Raw genomic sequence first — 24,108 nt, forward strand, 5'->3', positions numbered from 1 at the left:
AACAGATATCTTTCACGAGCTTCCGCACGAGTTGGCGAGTTGGCGCTGCCTTCCGTCGAGCATGCGCAGATGAGTTTCGCGTCGTCCTTCTTTTCAGCCGCGGTCTGACCTCTCAGTCGGCGCTTGTGTTGTCCTTTTGGTTCTAGTACTTGTGACCGCAATGGAACGCCTGTCTTTCGTACGACGCAACCCCGTCATTATTCTTATTAATCTTGTAAACCTAAACAAACACCACGAAAAGAAATAAAGGTTGGCTGGCAATTTTCTCATAAGAGCGGCACCAGAGAAAAACTGCGCATATCCCACGCGCTGTGGGCATCTAAGTTACGCGAAGCATTTGGCAGGTACCTCGGCAAGCATTCTTAGGCAGACAGAGAAATATATAAAACAGGAAAGGCAGGGAGCATTATTGGGGGTTCCGCAAAACGATTCCAGGTGGACCAACGCGTAAATCGAACAGTTGTGTGCGCGGGTCACGAGCGTGCGCGCGTGCGACGACAGCAGTGTAGCGACCACGTTGTAGACGATCGTATGATGGCAATGGCCTAATTTCTACGCCGTTCGACACCAGCCGACCAAATGGCTATTGCTGGTTTCTACACAGGTAGTGGGCGAGCTTAAGCTAGACAAACACGGATCATGACGTCATCAGCGACTACGTATTATACAATCGTGCGTTTCGTGTCGTGCATGTCAAAACGCCGATGGCATTTGTACTTGGGCGAAGAAATGTTAAAAATTTGGTAAACTTTGCTATCATGAAGGCTGCACAACGTCGCATAGTTTCTACCTAACGTCAGCTGCTACGAGGAAAGCACTGGGCAAAGGGGCCACAGTCTCAGGCGGCTCCTCAAAGCGCGAGCAAACGAGAAAGTGGCACGGGATGCGCACACCACCGAGTGTTTCAGCGAGCTTTGGAACGCGAAAAGCATGCATGCGAAAAAAAGCTATCGCGGCGCAACGGTTAAATAGCCGGCTGCGGTGCTCGACGGCAGATGTTCGATTCCCGCATCGATTACACATTGTTTTATCTTTCTTAAAGTGAGGCGAGACAGGAACCTACCTGCCTATCTACCGCAAAGTGCCAATAGTGCGGCAAAGAATGCTTCACATGAGAAAGAGAAGAACAAACTTGCTCAACCTCCAGTCTTTCGAAGAACATCTAGTAAGATACTGAGGGGTAACACAGCCACGGAGAGCCGTTGGAAGCGACACGAAATAAGCCTACATTTACCTGCAGATACAGCAACAACCCCCCTCCTCCTTCTTCTATGGAAGAAAAACATTGCATGCATGCTTCTTTTAAGGGCGATGAACCACTTGCCGCGTTTGCGGCTGTCACTTACGGCTCGGGCGAGTGGTGGGGTGCGGACCCGTGGCGCATGTATTGCGTGCACTGGAACACGCGGAATGCCAGCGATGCCAGGAAGTCGCGCGCCGTCAGCAGACCCGAGGCCGGTCGCAAGGTGAAGCCACTGCGACCTGCGCGTTCAGAGAGAGCGAAGGCGATCGCACGCGAAGATGTATTATGTACGGCGCGGCTCTCAAGAGGTCTGAGAACGACCGCTGAACGAGTGCGTAACTTGCATATGTAATAAAACTGTGAAATTGACTGTAGCAATATGGAGCTGGACACATAAAATACCATAAACCCTCGTTATAACGAGGTTATCCAGACAGGAAGCTGACTTCGTTTTAATCGATATTTTGTTAGAAGCGGAGCAACTACAAATGCTTGCTAGCGCAAGATGAGTCCTGGTAACCCTCCAGCAGCGCAGGAGATCAAAAAACGTATATTGAAACAACGCTGCGCTCGACACTGGTGACATATGACAGAGTCTAAATGTTCCTGGCACCTGTGAACAGCTGCCTTGTCTGTCAGTTTACCAGAGTCCTTCAAGGACTCTGGTAGTACCACCACATGGCGGGGTGACTTTCGCAGCGCTTATTGCCTAGGCAGGTTGATACGACGACAGGTTTGTCATCGGGAATGCTTCACCGAGCGATGCCATGCAGCAACTTTCCGCCTACTGCACTTCGAATATTCCAGTTAACACATGCATATAAACTAAAACCTCACAGAACTTCGAATAAAGCGATATTGTTATAATGAGGGCTTACTGTATGTGCTACGAAGTAATGACAAATTAAGAATGTTGCATTTACTACAGCTATCAAGGAGAACTACTGCCTCGCCACTGGCCTTGAACGCAAGTGCCTGGAGGCACGTGCTGTACTATACAATACTGTCGCAGCAGCAGTCTCTGTTCAGACGGTTGTACGGATTGTTTGCGCTGATAACCTGCAATATATCAACGCCATTTTAAAAAAAAATCTAGAATTTATTTTCCGTCAAGAAACGCTTCAACAATGCTGATTGTTGGGCTAGTTGGTACGGTTTACTCATAATGCCAAAGCCTTTAGATGTCCTTTGTCTCTGTCGCGTCCCTGTCTTTTTTGAATTGCGCTAAAGGCTTTGCAATTATGAGAGGAAACGCTTCTCCGCTAAGAAAAAAATATCGGGTGGCGAAATAAGCCTCTGAAGCGAAGTTGAAGATGTTGTTCGAGGGCTTCGTCCCAGCGAGCTCGAATCATCGTCATTTTCCCACGCCGAACCTTGGTTTTCTTGGAGACCAGCTGACTCCCGCTGGTAACATTCCGCTGCAGCCATGACGACACCTGCTCCCTTTCGTCTCAAACGTGCTCCACCTTTCGGTGTTCCGCTGAACCGCTTGGTTAACCTAAACCTAGTCTGTGCAGCACAGCGCACGAGACTCGATGGTTGTGGGCTCGATATGTCCACAGCGGCGGTATGTTGTTTGTCATTTTCTGCCACGTCATCCTGAATCTGAACAAGTACGTAACATGGTGGTGTTTCTAAAATCAAACTAAGTCCAGTATCATTTATTTGCTCACGTGTTTGTTTACTATGTAGAAAAGGGAGATGGTAAGCTTGTTTAGAGCCAGCCATCTCAAAATCTCCCATGCATTAATTACTCGAGCGAGAATAAAAAGGGAAACGGAAGCAAGAAGAAACTATCAACGGGCACTATGCAAGCACACAAATGTCGTGTCTACGGGCACCAGTACCGGATGCACGATCCACTTCCTGGGACCGTGACCCATTACACAGAAAGGCGAAGGGGGTGTCCACAAACGTCATTTCATTTATACGTGCGTATATGCAACATCCCTATCTGCGCCTCCCGTGGATCCTGTGGTAGCTTAATTCACCTCCTGAGACCAGTGTGTCACCTGTACGCGCCATCGCCTTGCCACAGTCTTACACGAATTAGCACCGTCGCATGCGCGCATAGCGCGGACGTTGGCGTTCTACTTGCGTTTGAGGAAGTTCGACACGTCGTCCAGCTGCGGGATGGCGTCCGGCCCGTACTGGAGCTCCCTCTCCAGCCTCGCCAGGGCGTCGGCGAACTCCTGGCAGGCGTGCGTCGGCACCAGCTCGCGCATGGCCCGGTACACGACGCCCCTGCGACGCGCACGACACCGAAGCAATGCGCGCCTCCAACCGGACTTTCTCGAAAGCGCACACGGTGCACTTCGGCGGACGTCTCACGACGCGCGCTCTGGCTGCTGGGCGGTCATCATAGTTTCCTACAGAAATCACCAGGAGGAAATTTGGTGCCAGTGTCTACGGAAGCTGCAGGCGTGGCGGATGGACCAGAGTGGTTGTAGCGTGGGAACGATGGGCATGCTGTATTTGCTTAAACTTGCTGCTTATGACTTCAAGCGACTTTGTTACTGTGCAATCTAATCATTTGCTCAACAAAACATTGCGTTATAAAAAAGCGAGAATTCGCAAAAATTATGCATGTACGTACGCAGACACGATTTTCAAGGGTTTCGTGAAATATAACCGGTTGGAAATTACGAAGAGAGCGTAATAAAAAAAACATTCGCGAGAATGTCTGAAGCCAAAAGCACGAAGTTTGGGAAATCTGTGTACTATGGTAGCTTAATGACCGCAGCGCTAGAGTTTTCTCCGGTAATTTTTCTGGGAAACGTTGGAGCGGTTACGGAGTTTTAGGCAAGACGTGGCGAGTTCAATTCCGAATTATACGCAACCACACTTTTAGTCGCGTCTCGCGCGGTTTCGAAGAAGTACTGACCCGTGCTCACGCTGAACGTGCTGCAGTGTGCTCTTCGTTTTCCAGCTCAGCTCGCATTTTCGTGTGCTTGCCTCTTTAGTTTTTGCAATCTTTACAATGACTTTGTTCTTCATTTTTAATAACGTTTAGCGCGGAGAGCTCACGTTCCTTACCCTTGGAATGTGTGAGGCAAGCTAGCAGTGCATGAATGACTACAGGCAAGGGAAACGCAGACGGTGATGGCGGAAAACCAGGTGGAAATTCCCAAAATTAAATGAGATCAGGAAGTCGTACGTTTGGCACAGTCGACGCCCTCATACGCGTGCGCGCGTGGGCTGGCTGAACATAGCGTTGTCAAAGTGACACACTGGCAGAAACGCTGCCACGCACTGTCGTGTGGCCTCTTCAGAAGCAATCATCAGTAATCAGTTTCACCGATTGACTTTTTTCATAGCTGTTAAGCTGGCTTCCTCGGTTTGCCAAGCTATTGGTGGCGCCGTCATGTTTGCTGTCATAGCGGGTGCGAGCACAGTTAGCTTGTCTAATAGCATAGAAGACGTAGCAGCAGCTCTCGACGTGAAGCCACGCGCAAGAAACGAGCCGCAGCATGTGCGGCTAGCACTTTGTCTTCATTTGAACCATCACTACCGCTGCCATGAGTTGGCATATTTTGCAATGCAGAGAAGCGCACTCTAGATTACCATCTCGTTGAAATCCCCAGCTCTCTTTTCGCCTCTGCATCGAAACTTGTGTTGATTGATTGATTAATTGATTGATTGATTAATTGACAACGCACCTTTCTTACAATAAAGGGCGCCGTAGAGAAGCACTCTGAATTATTGCTTACAGCCTTAATAGTGTTTTTGAACATTGACCAAAACCTCAATAGTCACCGTGTCTCATCCCGCCCCTCAGCAATGCGGCCGCCGTTGTCTACGCAGAAATTTACAACATTTTCCTCGGCAAAAAAGTATATATTTGCTTTCAACTTCAATGTTCAACATTGTTCAACAGCCAGCAAATTTTTTAAGTGCGCACAAGGAGCTTGAAAAATTTTGGTTAAACCCGCGCCTCAGTAGCCTGGCACACGGCGGTAAATGCTTATATACATACACGCAGGCCCCAATACCACAAGACTTACAAAAACATTGTGGCGCTCGCAATGCGCGAGAAAAGGCGTACGAACAATAAAAATCGCAGCGATCACTCAAATATAATTTTTTGTCAAAATTCACACTATTAATTCAGCAAAAAAAAAAAGAGGGGAGGAGAGGACAGCAGACTTGCGCAACCTGGCAGAATCACAATTCAATTTTCAATGAAGCTGTGTTTTTCGACCAGTTGCACTGAGAATTTCAGTTTCCTGTAATTAAACCGCACGCTTAAAAAGTTTCCTGCTTGTGACTCACCCGTTGACCCGCCCGTTTACAGAGTTGCCTGCTCAAAACGCCTTTAAAGCACTTCCTTAAACACTTTCCGCAAAGGCTTTATTTCGTCCAAACAGAATTAACTTTGCGCGCTCATCGGCCATGATATTCCCCTCATTTTCACAAACTTTGATGCCGGCGGCGGTTATAGTTCTTCCAAAGCAGCATGACATGACATGACAAGAACTTTATTTGAGTCCTGATGGACTGAGATCTGGGGGAGCTAAAACCGAAGGCTCCCGAAGATCAAGTCGGTGGCGCCGCCTACAATGGAACCGGGAGATGAAGTTCCGCCGCAATGTCGTGGGCCCTCTGGACAGCCTGGAGCTGAATGTGTAGATTGCTGCTCTTGAGAGATTCCTGCAATTGTTCTTTCGTGGTGGGTGGAGAGGCGTTAAGGGCTGGGCACAGCCAGAGCATGTGTTCAAAAGAGCATGAGTCATGACCACATTTGGGGCACGACTGTGAGTGGGCAGGATCTATCCTGTTAAGAGACCGAGGAGTGGGATACGAACGGGTTTGCAGAAGTCTGAGTGTGCTAGCCTAAGGTTTGTTCAATTTAGGGTGAGGGGGTAAAAATGTCCTCCTGCCCAGTCGATAAAGGGAAACGATTTCGTGGAAAGTACATAATGGATCTTTGTGGATGTTGACCTCCTTACAAGCCTGGCTACACGCGACAGTGCGGTACGTGAAACTGCGCGCTCTCCAGTGGGCCTGCTCGTTGGGATTACATCCAAGTGGGTTAATTGAGCTATCTAGATGGGCTGGGAACCACGAGATGTGGTATCCTCCCTCGCTGCTCTCCCTAGTCCTTTGAAGTGCTTTAATCAAAATACTGTTCGCCTGTTCAGATACGAGAGCGGACGAGAAGGAGCTAACCGCCGTGCGCGAGTCTGAGAAGACGATAGCGGCAACTTTTGAGCTGTGAAAAGCCAGAGCGATCGCCGCTTCATCCGCAACATGGGCAAACTTCGTATAAACAGAGGCTGCATTGACCAGGTTGCCTGCCGCCTCTACCACCGAGACAGCGAACTTATCCCCACTGTCATATCTGGCAGCATCGACTAAGAGGGCACCTAGTTTCTGCTGATTTATCTCTTTAAGGATGGACTTGGCTCTCGCGAATCCCCTACCCTCGTTATGCACTGGGTGGATGTTTCGCGGAACGGGGTCAACCATGATGCGAGTTCTGGTTTCCCGGGTCAAAAAGCTAACTTTGGACGCCGGTTCATGTCTGGGTTAAATCCCCGCTTCTTCTAAAATCTTGATCCCTTGGCTTCGTGGATGAAAGTCTTATTATTTGACCCGTTGTGCGAGCAGGCTAAATTCTTTTCGCGCCAAATTAATCCACGCGCTTCTAAAGGTGCCTGCACATCATCACCCGTATTATTCGCTTCACGTTCTCTAAATATAAACTCGGTCAGTGACCTAGTTCTTCCTGGACACCATGATAACCCGAATACAATTTCTTCGAACGCTTATAGTTGCACTAAGAGCGTCGCTGTAGAACGCTGATATGCTCGTTCACTCACCAGGTGCGCACTTCCTCCGGCGTGTACTCGACCCTCGGTATGGGCTGTCCCCTGCAGTGGGCAACGGAAGCCGGTGCACACTGTATGAGGTAAAACAGACCCCGGTACACGGCAGTGGGCCATGCGTATCACAGTCGTGATACTGCGCCCTGAAATCCTGCCATCTCTTGCGACTAAGCATGGATGATTGATCGGTAAAGCTTGCTGTTAAATATTACTGCTTTATTAACACCTGTTGATCTGGTGATTTTCATCATCGGGTTCCTGTGCTCAAAATCTTCGGTTTAAATTCACGTCCAAGTTAGCGAGCGGCGCCAGAAACTGTCCAGGGCCATGTGCCTATGGAACTGATCCATGTGCATCCTCGTCAGAAAGGCTTACTGAGCGACAAAAAGGCACTCGCTTGCACAACAGGAACTGGCCACACAGTGGAACCAAAATTGCTTGCTTCCGCCTTCACGAATTTGACGAGGGGTAATGGGAAAGCGCGCTGGAGGGGAGGAGGGGGGGGGTCGTTTGTCCTTCAACAAACACAAGATAGGCTTATAAAATTTTCTAACCGACTAATTATTTTAAAGGTACCTTGAGCTAAACATGCTCTATAAAGAACCTGCGCGCACTTGTGTGGGGGAGCTTTCGCGTGCGTTAACCTAGTTTCCAGTAGCACTAGAATATAGATGTCAGTTACGATTTTAATTTTGCCTATGAAGCCTTGTCAACTTCATATAGTCAAGCTGCTAATTCTGGCCAATAGGCTGAGCCACGGTAGAGTGCCTCATACAGCCTGGCCACCCTATCTACAAGGGAAGCTATTTTTTTAAGTCGTCTTTATCATGGTTTTGTCATGCTTGAAGTATTAATTCGATAGTGACGCCGACATGGTAAAGTGATGTGGCGGTGGTCACGAGCAGCAGCACATTGCCACATTACCACCACGTCACTCCACCGTGTTTAACACTAGCATAAGACTAACACGCCAAGAATATGACAAGCTATAGGATTACCAAGAATAGGACCTCACATTGAAATTATCACTATCTTATCTCGATCACTTTACGGATGTGCACTCTTTTCCCCACAGCGTGTTTTCCATTTCTCAGCCTTAACAACTCGATCTTTGGGTTTTCACGATGTACATTGTGCAGCACTTACTGCTTGTAGTCGAAGGCAATCTGGGCGATCTCCTTGCGGCGCTGCCGGTACGTCGGGTCCGAGAAACCCTGCGAAAGAGCGCGCGTTACAGGTTCAACCACCTCTGGGTCTCGGATATGCTCCGCGAACGGTGACAGTTCTTTTGCAGGCGACATAGTCCGTTGCCAATATTTCCAAGTGGATGTAACACACACCTGCCCAACATGATTCGAGCGCATAGAAGAATGCTATGGTATGCTTAGTTTTGCACAAGTCATGAGGCCCCAAGTTTACATGAACAGAAACGTGAACGTCGTCTCACGCGGCATCTGAGTTATTGGGTGCACGCTGCTGCGCTATGCTAAACGATTGAAATGCGAGCAACGGAGCGCGTTGCTCGTGGAACATATCACACCTCAGCTTTTCGTTAGGACGCGCAAAATGCACACGCTCCGCTGTTCGCATTTTAGTCGTTGAGCACAGTACACTTCTCCCAAAAACCCGATGCTAAATTACGTATACAGGAACGTCAGCTGACAAGTTAATCAGGTTTTAATAGTATAGTTCTGGTAGCACAGGTGTAGCACTCTACCAACGCGTCAGTGACGCTCAAAAACGGTGCCTTCTGTTTTTTTTTCCCCTTTCTAATGAGCATGAGCATATGTTGTTGCAAAGGTCAGTAATACGACTCTGCTGAGGAGTTTAAGGGTACTTTCTTTAACTGTGCGCGTGCGAAATCATCTCGCACAACAAACTGTGATACCATAAGCATCTGTGTGTTGACTTTAATGCTGTTATAGCGAGCAACGACCGGGTGACCGGGGCTCACCGGGTGATCACTGTCCAGGTCCGGCTCAAACTTGGTTAGCACGTGTGTGCAGAAGTCCAGGTCGGTGATGTGCAACGGGAACCAGATGTCTGCGTCACATGCGAAGTCACTATTAGCCAGGCGCCTTTGACTGAGGGTTCAGTGAAATAGGGCGAGCGACTGAGTGGGCTAGACAGCGAACTTTGGGCAGCTGGGCAAGTGAGGGAACTGGCGGATAACTAAACCGGAGAATTAACTGATTAGTGAGTGATTGAACGAGAGCATAGACCATTGCGTGGACTCACGCGCTAATTGCGTGGCTTTTAGGGTGAACAAGTTGTCGACAGCAGCAGACACTGCGTAGCAAAGAGTGAGCGAAACATCCTCTTCTTCGGGAGAATACAAATGCTGGACTAACCTGCAACTAGTCTGAAATTGTCGTTGGTTAGTGTGTCAGGCCGCAGAACAATGAGCAATTACCCTTTACTATCGCACTTACTATCGCACTTATTATCGCACTATCGCACTTACTTATGCATAATATTTTCGCGCACCGAAATGACTTAATTGAATCCACACTGATAAGTATTCCTGCATGAAGTCTAGTCTAAAGAAAGTGTGGCAGCCTCTCCCGCAGCCGGAAGCAACTGTAAGCATCCGATTGTTCGCCGATCAATATGGCTAGCCTCGTCGCTGTCTTTTTGGCACCTGATGCGAGTTTATTGTGGCAATAACTTAGGTAAATACTGCGCATTTAAATCGCGAATACACCGTCCTGCCACTTCGTGCAGCACCTGCAAGAAGGACAGTAGGGATCAAAATCGCCCAACGCATAAAATAAACAGTACGCAGGAGGAAGAGACGCCCCGTTTGCATTGCGCTGTTATACTGCCGAACCAACGCTTGGTTTTTACTTCAAGATAACTGGGACCGCACAACGGCGTGAACCGAGCGACCTACCTCCAGCGAGCGCGGACCCCACGTCCTTAACGACGCGCATGTCTCCGAGGCCCCCGAGGGCCAGGTTCTTCCCCAGCCGCAGCAGGCCGTCCCGCACCATGCCGCGGAGCGATGCGAACGCCTCGAGCGGTGCGTCGGCCGTGCGGCCCGTGCGGGTCTCGAGGTGCGACACGCGTCCGCCGCAGGCCTGTGCGAGCGCCACCTCGATGATGCGGCACTCCACGTTCCCACGTGTGGGACGAGAGCGCAAAAGACAAAACCATGACAGGGATTTATATCCCCTTTGAAACAGGGGAGGCAACAGTCACCTAGGCTGCTCGAGCTAATAGGGTTTTGTTGCATATCTTATGCAGTCTAGCATATTGCCTATATCTGCTTGATCTTCTCGCTTCTCATTAAAACCTCTCTGTATTCGACAGTTACATAAGCCTGTAATGACCCAATCTATATTGATCTCTTCCCTGCTTTTCTTTTTCACCAATACTCTAAACGTCTCCTAGCCTATCTGGACCGCTGACCAGTTAACGCTCTCATCACTTTTGAACCCCAGCGCTTCAGCAAGGAGGACGTTCCTTACAGTCATAGCTGCCTGCACATCTTGGCATTACGACTTGCTGAGTAGGCACGTTGTAATGGGTAATTGGGAAAAAAAAGAAGGTGACCCGAACAGCACCCCCTACCAACACATATTACTGAGAATACTTCTTTGTCAGAAGCCGTGTGGCATGCATGACTCCAGTCAACTCATGAGTAAGGATGGCTGTGTAGTAAGAAACGATGTTTATCTTCATCTCGTATCAGAGCCACGATCTTTCTCTCGTATAAGGCAGTAACGAAGAAACGACAGCAGGACGTTGTCCAGCGATATTTTGAAAGGCACGATTTTGAAAAAGATGATTTCGAAAGGGAGATATTCAAATGAGTGAGGAATAAATGTGTAAATAAATGATCAATGTTCCCGATTTTATGAATAACGGCAGTCGCAAGAAACTGTTTAATGCCAATCCTTACAGGTTAAACTCACTTTGAAGTTCGTGGCTCACGTAGGGTGAAATAGTACGTCGCGTAAGCATAGAGAAAAAGTTTCCACAGTGATGACACTCTAACAGGGCATTTCGCCTTACGTGCGCAAAATGGGAAGTTGACGTGTGCAGGCGCGTACAGTTTGTAAAACTTATCGTAACCATGCTGATGCAGCAGAAAATTATTAATAAATGTGGTACAATAAAGTATCTCATCAAAACCAACTTCACAGATTTTGCGACATCTCACTGATGCCGTGGTGAAACTATACGCTAAGTAACAATGGCAGTGAACTGAAGTGAATTGTCCCTGAAAGGGAACATGTAGTGGCGCGTAATAACGTACCTCGACCTCCTTGAGGATGGTTGCCAAGTCCTGGACGCCCTTCTTGAGGCCGAACACCACGCTTATGGTCGCATCCTCGGCCACTCCTCCCACGGAGAGGATCTGCGCGTGCGCACTCCGCCCAGCGTGGGACGGGGCTCGTGAGCCACTGTGGCGCACATCGTCGCGGTGCACTTCGAGTCGCGGTACTTACGCGAAAGGCTTAGGACCTTTCAAAAAGGCAAGGTTCACAATGAGCGCGCTTCCTGCCATTCACAGACTGAGGCACCGTATGTCGAATGCACGCTCACGTTTGGCTTGACGCCTGTGCGCCGTGCGGATAGAACTTCTGACACCGTAACTTAGGATCCCTGGAGCGACAAATTGCGTCAGTGGTGCCATGCGTGCAGACTTGGCGTCATCAGATGACATGAAGACGGCAGTGGTTGCTGAAAGTCCAATAGAATTTGGGCCGGCCGGTATGCAAAACTAGTATATTGCGTTATAAATGACTGCGTAAAATATTTCAGGGATATAATGTGTAATCTCATCGATTCATATTTCTTTGCATTTAAGTGAGCACAGAAACTGCGTTCGTGGGCGTGAAATAGTTCTCGCGATATAAGGGTGAACAAAAAATGAAACACAGCTCGAGTTTTGCCTTAAAGTTGTGTTTGACTTCCGCTGATGGCTACGATGTCCGTAGGCTACACGTTAAAGACCAGCACTGTTTGAGGCGAATAAGCTTCTGGAACTCTTTGGGTAGGTATTGAATTGATTCATGCCAGAGAAATTTCGTGTCTGGCACCGAGCGAGTGTCGTCAAAACTTAAAGCCTTTTAAGGCACTTAAGTGCATTGACTCCGCCACTGTAGTACGGGATTATTCTTTTCTGACAGCCTGATGAGGCCGTGCGCCGTTACGATAAGGTCAATAGAGAGTTTTATCTTGCCCATAAGCGTGTTACGTATACCGTTTACAGAATGCCGGGCTACCCTAGACATGGACGGCTGCAGCAATGCTGGCAGCGACGTCTTGTGATGTTTTGCCCAACCACTACGCGTCAAACGCGTTTTTGTGCTGCATGAATGTTCTTGTCACACACAAAAAAAAATCTTTAAGTAAATGTTAATGATCATATCACTGCCGTCCCTTTACCTCTTCTAGTCTCTTGTCTCGATTTCGCCAAGTACCGAATCTGAGCTCATAAATTCGAACAGGGAGATTAAGCGAAAGAAATTGTGCTTTTGATGTTATGTGGGGTTATCCAGCAAACAAAGGTCAGTGTGTACCCATCTCTGACTCAGAAAACAACACGTTCCCCAAGGTGCTTCCAACGTGAGGGGACACTCCAGGAAATTCATGAAGCTGCATCCATTCAGCTGCACAAAATGAAGTCGCTATCTCTGCAATACGGACCGTGTTATAGACTGACATAAGATGCCAGACGGTTCACCTGTCATGTGCATGTTTCTTTAGTGCAAAAACATGTGCGAACACTAGAAAGCCATTGTTTTGTGCTAGATGCCCGTTTCAGTTTTCTTTAAACAAGTCTACAAATCTCACCCGGGGTAGCAAGTGGTGTGAGAGTAATTCTGGGCGTTCTTATCTAGCATTCACGGCTTTCTCATTGCAATTCGAATATTTTTCTTCTGGCAAGATAATTAAGGCTATGAGCGGTTAAAGCAGCAGTTCCTAGAATATGGTTTGTGAGTGCAATAACAGCTCTGTGTCCTCTTGTTAAACTCTTGGGTCACAAGATGGCGCCACCAACGTCGCTATTGCCGTCCACGTCTCTCGTAAATCGGCATTCCGTGAAGGGTTTGAGTGCAAGCGCAAGGCGTTCGTGACCACTGGAATTTCTTGGTGGCAGCTTTGTGTCCGCAATAACAAAGGAAGCGGGCCGCGGCAAAGCTGTACATCATAGCGGGGCACGTGTTACAAAAGCGCGGGTACGAAACAATGCAGCAACCAAATTATTATTTACGATTCTGCCACGCACGTCACCACACAGTGGCACGACATCGCAGTCACATATTCGCGCAGCGACGTAACAGCACTCACTAGCGAATCGCCGTTGGCTCCGCATTCCCAAGCTGTCCGTCGTCTAGAAGAACGACCGCACAGAACGTAACACGATATTTTGCAGACATGGTAATGAAACATGGATTCACGCAGAATAAATTCGTATATTGGCCCAGCAAATGGTTGAACAATGTATAATAGACTAGATTATATTATCAGAAGAATTATTATAGCCAGTCGTAGTGATAATTGTAGTTGTTGCACTTGTAGCTGCAGTGGTTGCTTCTGCACTAATTATGACAGTACTAAATGCAGCACTAATGAAAATAACTATTTTGCAAAGTGTTTCCTTCGTGTAGTCTCCCGCACCAAGGTAAAACAGAACGCCCTCTTTACAAGGGCTCGTTTTCGAGAGGTCTGCCACCATGTAAAGCTTGTATTTACCTGACTAAAGCATCGCCTTAGGTACTAAGCGCCGCTTTCTCATAAAGTGCTACGTTGCCCGCACATTGAAATAAATTTAAATTTGGGTGGTCATCAAACTTTCATATATTTACCGGTATTCCAACAACTTCATAAGTTCATAATTTCGAATGGAATTTTATGCGTTATTTCTCGGTATCATACTGACAAAATAAATTTTCTCTGACGGCTTCTGTTCACTAATCTTCTAAAGTTCGAGTTCACGATTTATTTATTGTATACATTATAAGATGATTATTGAGAGTAGTTACTATAATATTACTAGGCCTTTCCTCAGTATTTTCTTTGTCTTCCTTTATTGTTGCGATCTTCGAGATGGCTGCTGTCTCAGAGGCCATACCATATTGGAAATGATTCCATGGTGCCCTGGACGCTGTAAATAAGTCGTCAGTTTATTTTCTTTCACAGCCATCTTGATTGAACTTGGCTCAAAGTACCTGCGCTTGCCGTCCCCGTCTCGAACCCCATCGAAACGCTCGTAAGCCAGCAACGAGACGACACGGGTTCCGCGTTATTGGCTGCTGTCCACTGCCCGTGACGAGTAGATTACGAAATGTTTGTCCCGTGTGTCTGTATTTCCGTTTTGCAAAAGAAATAGAAAAAAGCGCAAATTATATGGTAGCGGAATAAGTTCAAAACCGAACAAATCGGAAACAACTCGAATGCGTTTTGCGTTTCGATTTCATCTGTAAGCGTTACCCAATTCAGATTTCGAAACGTGCACTTGGAACTGTTCCACGCTTAAGAACCGGCGACAGAGCGTTCTCACGTCATACTTCCGGCGGTACAGGCGTTCTGAAATGTTATTTATGTGCAGTTAGACCAGTAAACAGTTAAGCGGAGCACTAAACATGGTATGTAATGAATAATTACAGTTCAGTTTTGACACGAAGGCATCACGGAAATAACATTTTATCAATAAAGGTTGTGAAAACTGTTGTCAGTCCTTAGCGAGCGACCTCTTTCTAAGGAAAGTGGCAGCGCCGTCGGGACTTCTTAGTAAGGTCCACTTACCGGATCACATCGAGTACTTTTTTCTGCAATGAAGTTGATAGTACGTTTAAATTATGTTGATTTGAATACTATTGAAACGTCCTGTTAAAGAATGAGCCACACGGCATGACTAAGCCACCAGCAAGGCTTTGTGTTTGTGTAGCCAGCTCCGTCTGCTCCGCCCCTTCTTCCGGCTAGCCATTTTCCTGTCCTGCTGGGAAGCACGTACAGAGGGCAGCGAGCGCGGACCCTCGCGGAGTGCGTACTCACGTCCTCCAGCAGGGCTTCTTCGTCCTGGGACCGCAACTTCTGGGCCTCTCGGCGCTTCTGCGTCTCGAACTTGGCGTCGTCCAGCAGCGAACGACGCCGCGATGGGTAGCCATGCTGCGACGACACAGCAAGGACTCAACGAGCACGAAGCACACGCACAGCGACATCACAATCTCACCACCAAGGAGTTTGCTACGGAAATTACTAGGGGAAATTCTGGCGCTGCGATCGTACAGACAACGTGGGTGCGTTGGCATTGAAGACAGTCTACTGACTGCTCAGATGACACCTTCGAACCCAAAGAATTTGGAAGACGTCTCTGCCAGTTGACGCCACCCCTTGTCGACAAGAAGAAAAACCACGAAAAGCACCTATTATTGCTCTACTTCAACACTTCGCGTGTGCAATGCTATGAAAAAGACAACGAAGCTTACATTAAGCACATAATAAAGCAATACTACGTTTTCCTGTGCGCAGACAGTCTTTACGCCGAGTTTCAAAGCATTCTGCTCAGCTGCCATCTTATTTGAGCACAAAAGTAGCCCGCATGGTTTTCACTAAGCTGCCTGCCTTTCCCGGAGGTGCTATTATGGACATTGCCAAATTACGCCATGTTGCCGTATTAGCCATCTTGTCAGCTCCGATTAGTCCAGAGGGCTGATACGACCTCCCTGCTTGGCTCAGCATGCTGTCATTACACAATGTGACAATATGGCGGAATTCCACAAATTCCAGATAACGTCCTGGCTTCGACAGAATTGGAACGAGACTTAAGACTAAGAGCCCCGACGTTTGGGCCAGTTTGTTACGCATAGCAGATCACTGTCAAGTGCGCACAAGCAAGGACAAAATTAGGAGTCGACAACACAAGCGCTTGTGTTGTCTACTCCTCACTTCGTCCTTGTTTGTGCACGCTTGACCGTGATCTCCTATGCGAGAATCAAGACGGCCGTTGTCCGCTTTGCAGTCCATCTCATCGTCTGAAGCGAGTATGGGAACGATGGTAATCAACATGAATTTGTCTAATCTTCGCGCTTGCGCCTGCAGGCGTTCATGCGTCGGTATTTGTTAAGCTTTGTTTTTCTGTAATTTCCTAGAAATCATGTTTTTCTAAACGCACGAAGGCAACATGTTTCTGCGCACATGCATAATCATAGCAAACGACTACATTTATATCTCAATGCTTTGTTAAAAATTGATTAGTGTGCAAAGCCGCACGAAGCCCTTTGAAGCCAGAAGGTCGAGGTTTAGTCAAATTCATGTAGCCCTACCCATAACTAACACGCTGACTGAACCGTCTTATTTGCATATCCCGTGGACTGCATAGTATAGGGCCTAGAGCTACTAGCGCCAGAGCGCCCTCTAGTAATTTTTGTCGAGAACTCTATGCTTACCACCACCCTACTGTCATCATACACATACACACGAACACAAGAACGCACGCTGATTTCACGACGCCACCGCGGAATATGCCTCGCTCTTGCGGACAGACTTCCGTTGGACTGTCTGGCGCTGAAAAAGAGGCTACCGCGTGTTCTCAGCCGTCAAAAATTCATGCGAAGAATCAACTGGAACAGGATGGTGAAGTGGATAAGCTTGCGTGCTGCCTAAAATGAATCAAGTGGTCTTAAAATTTTTAACAAAGCCCAACTGCTTTTGCGATGACCATGTCGCGTTGTAGATTTTAATAATTTTTGTTACGCTCTTTTATCTTGTTATGCAGAGCGCGTCGCCGCCTTCACGTTTCAATTTAGGTACTTTCCCATGCACAAGAGAACTGGTGTATGAATAGTAAGAAATCATAACCTTCAAGAGCGAAAGCAATATTCCGCCCTGTTAGCGCTTTCGATTACGACAGTGGTGGCGCCCCCTGTGGCATATGTAAAAACGTGGCTGATGTGCACCAGTGGAGAAACTTCCAGTATGCTTTTCGCGTTCCACGCGCGCCCTCCTAACTCTGTATTACTGCGCTTACCTTCAATTTCCTACTTGCACGATAACATATAACACGAACACATTTTCTACCGCTCTATATTTTTGATTTCCGTATCTCAAGGAAAAGCCACAAAGTTTGGAAGTAAAATTAGGAAAATATAGACTATAAACATTTTTATTGACATATCACTTTATGGAAGAGAAAGCTGGAAGGTTCATATGCACCAGTTATAGTTATTTCTGGTAAAAATATAAACACACCGGTTCCAACACTCACGTACAAGAGTCATTGGCCAATTTGGTGACACCCGCAGGGCAGAGGCCCCTTTCAGCATCTCCAACCACCCCTGTGTAGCGTCAGTTGATTCCTTGCTATGGCGGCAAATTTCCTAATCTCATATACACCAGCCCATCATCTTGTGTCCTCGAGAACACTTCTCTTTCCCTTGGCACCAATTCCGTAACTCTAGTAGGCCACCGGCTAAAAGTTAACTGTATCAGCTACCCGCGTCTCCTCTATAATCTATACTAATTTCTTCCAGTTTTTTAAAGGATCCGAAGTTGTACAAACTCTAACACGCTCGTCCCGCATGTAAAAAAGTGAGACTTCGCAAGTAAGAAAGTTACAAAACAATATATCCTCAAGGTCTCAAAATGACACCCTGGCATCATCTAAATCTAAGTATACATCCGCCGTCAGACATGACCCACACGATGAAGAGACCTATTTAGCGGCTTAAAATTAGAACAAGCTGGCTAAAAGGCGCATACATCCAATGCATTTGAAGGAAGTCGCATTAAGGTAGCTCACTACCCCCAGAACCCTCTGCAGAAGCAAGAATAAGGAGCTTGTTTGGGTCAATTCTGACAGAGGCCGTACGCGAGAGCTTTTGTGTTCCGCTCTCAACCGAATGCGACCGCCGCGACCGAAAATCAGCGGTGCTACCGAAAGCGTCACCTTTCATATTTGCTCAACACTTTTTTTAATGTTTCTTCGTCGTCTCTAAAACACGCGATTGATTGATTGATTGATTGATTGATTGATTGATTGATTGATTGATTGATTGATTGATTGATTGATTGATTGATTGATTGATTGATTGATTGATTGATTGATTGATTGATTGATTGATTGATTGATTCTTGGGGTTTAAGGTCCCAAAGAAACGCTGGGGCTGTGACGATTGCCGTATTGTAGAACTCCGAGGTTCATTTTGACCATCAAGAATTCTGTAGCGTGCACCTAAATCTAATTGCACGATATTTTTTTTTACTTCGCCCCCATCGAAATGCGGCTACCGTGGCCGGGAGTCAAACACGCGACCAACAGAACGCCATAGCCCCTAAGCCACTGTGGCGGGTATGAAACACATGGTGCACAGCGAATTAACACGGCAAGCTGGGCGAGTTGGTGATTTAACATGTTCCTATGGGTGGGCAGCGTAACCCGGACGAAAGACGAGAGGAAGAACACAACACGAGCGCAGACTAACAACTGGTTTATTTTTTGCAAACGAAGGACTATAATATGCAGAAAATGTAAACACGTGTAAAGTGACGTTTACAAGGGTGTTAGCCTATCTTGCCATTCAAAAAATCTGTTTCTTTATCCTGAAGAGTGATAGAAGCCTGGTTGGCGCATGCGCCCGAGTTTACATGCATGAAGTAGGCATCCACAATCTCGCGGTTGATTTGATTCATATTTTTATATAATATTTCCGTTTGTTCAAACATAGGTTTGCATAAGCAAACTCTACAATGCGCGTCCAGATTAGAAGTTGTTTCATTCCTGAACGCACCTTGGTGCTCCCTAAGGCGGATGTTAAGGCAGCATCCCGTCTGCCCAAAGTACATTTTGCCGCACGAAAGTGGAATGACGTAGACCACTCCAACCGAGCATGCCACAAGCTGTCCCGAGTGTTTGACGCGGCACATAGCCTTTGGACGCCTGTTCAGGTCTATTGAAAAGATTGCAAATCTTTTTTAACGCGTTCTTTGCTGAAAAGACTACTTGAACACCATATTTCATGGCTGTCTTTTTTAGCCCATGCCCCATCTGATGTACATAAGAGATGACTGCGTACTTTTTAACTTTTTCGATCTGTGTCTGGGGTGCTTCCCCTTTCTTTTTTTTTCACTAGCCCTTCACATATTGACACGATAATAGATTTTGGAAAACCGGCCTTCTCTAGACGATTGAGTTGTTGCGAAAAGCTCAGATTGGCGAGGTGGTGGCATGACTTTCTAAGTGCGGAACCTGATAAAGAAGGGTACTTAGCCCTGCTAACGAAAGGGCAGTTTTCTGAGAAAGCCTCAGCCGCTTTAACAAAAAACTTCAAAAAGGTACACGTTCAACCTAAGAAAGTCAAAGATCAAGCAAAGAAATTGTTGCTGGAATTGAACCTTGAGCGTCTATCTGGTACAGTGAACGAGAGTCAGGGGTTGAACCTTGAGGTTTTCTTTACATTAGAAACGCATAAACCTGAGCAATCTTTACGCACAATTGTGTCTGAGAGAAATATATGGCAACACGTAGTTTCTGGTTATCTTCAGAAGAACTTAACAGGGCTCCAGGTAGAAGACCCATTCAATGTAAAAAACTCGGAAGAAGTCGCTAGGTTTTTACAAGAAGGGTTGTATCCAGCATGCACCGCGTTCAGCATCGACGTCACATATTTATGTCATTCCCTTCCTAGAAATCAGCTGATCAAGACAATCAAAGATTGCATTATGGAAAACGACGGGTTTATGAATGGGAGTGGCGTCCCGGTTCAGTCTTTTCTTGAACTCTTGGTTTTTTTATTTAAATTCCACGTTCATTATCTGGGATAATGACATTTTGATTCAGAAGCAGGGGGTCTGCATTGGCTCTCAGGTCGCACCAATTCTTAGCGAGATCTTCCTCGGCACTGTTGACCGGGCGCTCGAGAGCGTCTTGGCAGGGGCATTGATCAAGTGCTTCAGGTTTGTTGACGACTACTTGGTAGCTATCCGCTCTCAAACCAGTCCCAAATATATTGGAGTTATTTTCGCAGCCTTTGATAAAGAAGGGATGGGTCTCAGATTTGCTCATGAACTGCCGAGCAATAACAAAATTCATTTTTGGATTTGCAGTTAAGGTTAACAGCGCAACATATTTGTTGGCAATATAACCCCAGGACAAGCAAATCAATTCTAAACTACGCCTCGGCACACTCAAAACTAGTGAAAAGAGGAATTGCTATGACGTGTTTAGGTTCCGCACTTAGAAAGTCATGCCACCACCTCGCCAATCTGAGCTTTTCGCAACAACTCAATCGTCTAGAGAAGGCCGGTTTTCCAAAATCTATTATCGTGTCAATATGTGAAGGGCTAGTGAAAAAAAAGAAAGTTGAAGCACCCCAGACACAGATCGAAAAAGTTAAAAAGTACGCAGTCATCTCTTATGTACATCAGATGGGGCATGGGTTAAAAAAGACAGCCATGAAATATGGTGTTCAAGTAGTCTTTTCAGCAAAGAACTCTTTAAACAAGATTTGCAATCTTGTCAATAGAGCTGAAGAGGCGTCCAAAGGCTATGTGCCGCGTCAAACACTCTGGGCAGCTTGTGGCATGCTCGGTGGGAGTGGTCTACGTCATTCCACTTTCGTGCGGCAAAATGTACTTTGGGCAGACGGGATGCTGCCTTAACATCCGCCTTAGGGAGCACCAAGGTGCGTTCAGGAATGAAACAACTTCTAATCTGGACGCGCATTGTAGAGTTTGCTTATGCAAACCTATGGTTGAACAAACGGAAATATTATATAAAAATATGAATCAAATCAACCGCGAGATTGTGGATGCCTACTTCATGCATGTAAACTCGGGCGCATGCGCCAGCCAGGCTTCTATCACTCTTCAGGATAAAGAAACAGATTTTTTGAATGGCAAGATAGGCTAACACCCTTGTAAACGTCACTTTACACGTGTTTACATTTTCTGCATATTATAGTCCTTCGTTTGCAAAAAATAAACCAGTTGTTAGTCTGCGCTCGTGTTGTGTTCTTCCTCTCGTCTTTCGTCCGGGTTACGCTGCCCACCCATAGGAACATGTGTATAGCGAAGCTCCTCTGTGCGCAGGTGAAGGAGGTAAACACAGTACAAAAGAAGCAAAAAGATGTTCAGAAATGTCTGTGGAAGTGGCAATACCCCGAAGCCAGTGCCAACAAGTGGCGACCTTGGGCAGAGGCAAAGCCGTTGAGCTGCTGCCGCTCTTTTCGGGAAAGGCGGCGGGTTCATCGGAGCAGCGCCTAATTCGAGTCTCCGGAAGCGAGCACAAAGGGGGCTCGTCTCTGCGGGTGGGCGGGACGCCTTTGTTCTCGGTGTCGGAAGGGGGGCTCAATTGTGAGGCCCGCGCTGCTGAGAAAAGCGCGCTTTTCCATTTCCTTCATCGTCCTCCTGGACCAGATTTCACGCCTTCCTGCCACCGTGGGTCAGCACACTGCGCTCGTCGCAGCCTACTTGCAAAAATTCACGCGCGGCGTGGATAGGAAAAAAGCCGGAGGCACCCACCGTCGGCGTTAGGATAAGCCTCTAACACGCGTATCACCGTCGGGGACAACAAATAAAAAAAGAAAGAGATTGCACGTGGGTATAAGCGAAAACACAAATTTTACATTAGAAATGTGCATTAAAAGAGTGCGGACGCAATATATTCGACTTGTCGTTTCTTCAGTCAGAAGGTCACTCAGGAGAAACACTAAACCGCTTTATACTGACACTGGTTAAAGATACTACTTCTGTTCATTTTGTTGTGAGAGATTGATTACTGGAACAGAAACCGAAGACCAAAACTTCAATTCATTGAATTTCGCGACGAAGCACTAGCGCCGGTACGCCATTGTGACGTCATGGATTTCCAAGTATATTCTCGTATTCGGGCCGTTGTGGCCCAATGAAACTCCTCAAAACTCTTAAGGATTGAGGAAATATTTACTCTGGGCTTGTTGGTTCCCTGCCCTGGCACACGTGTGCATGTGTGTGTTTCATATGAGCCTTTACTCCGTCCTTGTCCTTGTTCCGCGCCGTTTATGTATCTATTAGAGCTCCAACGTCATTCATTGGTTTATTCAGAATGCTATGTAGTCAGTTTTCACCGAAGTGAGGACCAAATGTGGTCATTAAAAAGAACTGTACACTGTGCAAGTTTGGTCCTGCCATACATCAATTTCTTTAGCATTTGATCATGCCACCGTTATAATTACGAAATGTTTTGTTTAATATATGCGGTAATAACAAATATCTGATAGTAAACACACCGGATTAAGTTGCTATTGTGCTTCTTAAGAAGCTCGGTGGCGGTATAATTATACCGGGAAAATGTTTTCACACACCATCTTCATTAAGTTTTCTTCTCCGCGCGTGCCGTTCAGCTGAGGCAAAGCACGCTTTACAGGAAGTTGAACACGCTCGAAGTGCTTAAAACGGCACAGTAGCAACAACAATGTTCGCAGCCGCACTCAAGTATCCGGCTAGATACGGCGCTTCGAATTTGCAAAATTTCTATTCCGTGAGGTTTGCATTAAAGCTTTCACCCTCGAGAATGTAATCAAGTTTAGCTGACGGTCAACCTATTCTCATTCTCTGGCTTTCTTTATAGGCATTGCATTAGCTTTTGAAACTCGTACAAGTTCTCATAAATGACATTGTTTCAGCTGCTACGCGAGGCGACCTTAGTTCCCCGCCCTGCCAGGATATCAGCTGCCTCTTGGCGTCAAATATGGCGCCACGCCAGTGTTCCCACTAACGAAATTTATATAGACGTTGCCTCCACATAATTGCACATCTTTGTCAGCAACATTGTTATTTATTTATTTATTTATTTATTTATTTATTTATTTATCTATTTATTTATTTATTTCAAGAGCCGATTCAGTCAATACATTGTGGAAAGGGTGAACGATTAATCACGCAATAATATTAGAGAAAGCGTTTGTGAAACTGGACAGTGCAACATGCGTACATTTTGAAGCAATCTTTACGCAAGTATTAAATACTCCGTCGCGCTTCAACCGTCCAGCGAAAGAGTGATAGTCCAACAGATGCAATGCTTTTCTGCGGCTTGTCTTAGCTGCCTAACACCAAGCAAAGCGGCGAGCGCGGTTATAAGCGGATAGAAAGTAGGATGCAACATTTAGGGTTGTTTGCGCACCAAGGTACAGTTGACTGGCTCGGCATGCAATGCAGTGAGCCTCCCATCTTCCGGGTCTTACTATATTTGAACTTACACGTTCCCTGAATAACAATAACAGCTCCTTCATGTGGAAATGTCTGGTCGCTCCATATCTGACCCAATTTTCGAGGGTTGCAGTACCACTAGCGTCTCCACTTCTTTGTCTCTCCCTCTGCCTTCCCTCCTACGAAATAGGTCCACATTAATTGAGCGCGAACAGGAGAAACTTACTCTCGATCGGGGAGCACTGAAGCATCTCCACAGTGAAATATGACGCAAGCAAAATACTTCCGCGCGAAGGAGTTGCCAACACGTCGACGGAAAGGACGCACTCGCGGCCACGTCCCACGAACTGGCCGGCGACCACGGCCGGCCTTGCCTCGGCCGAGATCGACCGAGTGCGTCGGCGGAGTCAGGGGGGTGGAAATGGCCGCTGCCTGCGACAGCAGCTGGCCTCCGGTGCCGTCCATCTTACTCGGAAGCGAGCCGCTCCTTCCGGTTACGCTCGGTTGCACACCCTCCGATCCTGGTCCCCGCTCTTTCTTTCTTTCTTGTCCGAATCTTCTTTTGCTTCCTACCTCGCCCACTGCAACTCCAACTAGTGCGTATGTTTGTATCTATGTGCGCGTAGCTTTTAGGGCCGGACGTCATCGCCGCGGCGAATACGGCAGGAAAGTGCCATTTTCTGCTGCTGCTCCATCATCGCCAGCAGCGCTCGGGAATGACCCGCGCAACAGGCGGCTGCGGAACGGTGGCGCGACCGTGGCCTGCTTGCCTAATCCTTTCCGTCGAAGCCGGCGTCTGCATGGTGGCGGGCAGGATTGCCAATGTGGCTCTGCGCGCAAGGACAGTGGTGAAAGCGGTTCGTGAAGTTTTAAGAGGCCGAAAAAATAAAACGCGAA

At 47.1% G+C, this 24,108-nt stretch overlaps 1 protein-coding gene across 1 annotated transcript in view; it reads right to left on the minus strand.

Annotated features, from left to right (window-relative positions):
* ple (tyrosine hydroxylase ple) overlaps positions 1 to 24,108 on the minus strand; it is a 43,193-nt gene that overhangs the window by 12,230 nt on the left and 6,855 nt on the right. The window contains exons 2-9 of the mRNA XM_075676077.1: positions 15,082 to 15,195; positions 11,333 to 11,434; positions 9,965 to 10,151; positions 9,026 to 9,114; positions 8,218 to 8,285; positions 7,066 to 7,116; positions 3,342 to 3,487; positions 1,347 to 1,482 (exon numbers count right to left, since the gene is read on the minus strand). Coding sequence (XP_075532192.1) covers positions 1,347 to 1,482; positions 3,342 to 3,487; positions 7,066 to 7,116; positions 8,218 to 8,285; positions 9,026 to 9,114; positions 9,965 to 10,151; positions 11,333 to 11,434; positions 15,082 to 15,195 — 893 coding nt within the window. The remainder of the gene's footprint in view (positions 1 to 1,346; positions 1,483 to 3,341; positions 3,488 to 7,065; positions 7,117 to 8,217; positions 8,286 to 9,025; positions 9,115 to 9,964; positions 10,152 to 11,332; positions 11,435 to 15,081; positions 15,196 to 24,108) is intronic.

The sequence above is a fragment of the Dermacentor variabilis genome, chromosome 11, assembly GCF_050947875.1.
Source record: "Dermacentor variabilis isolate Ectoservices chromosome 11, ASM5094787v1, whole genome shotgun sequence".
In the NCBI taxonomy this organism is placed as follows: domain Eukaryota; kingdom Metazoa; phylum Arthropoda; class Arachnida; order Ixodida; family Ixodidae; genus Dermacentor; species Dermacentor variabilis.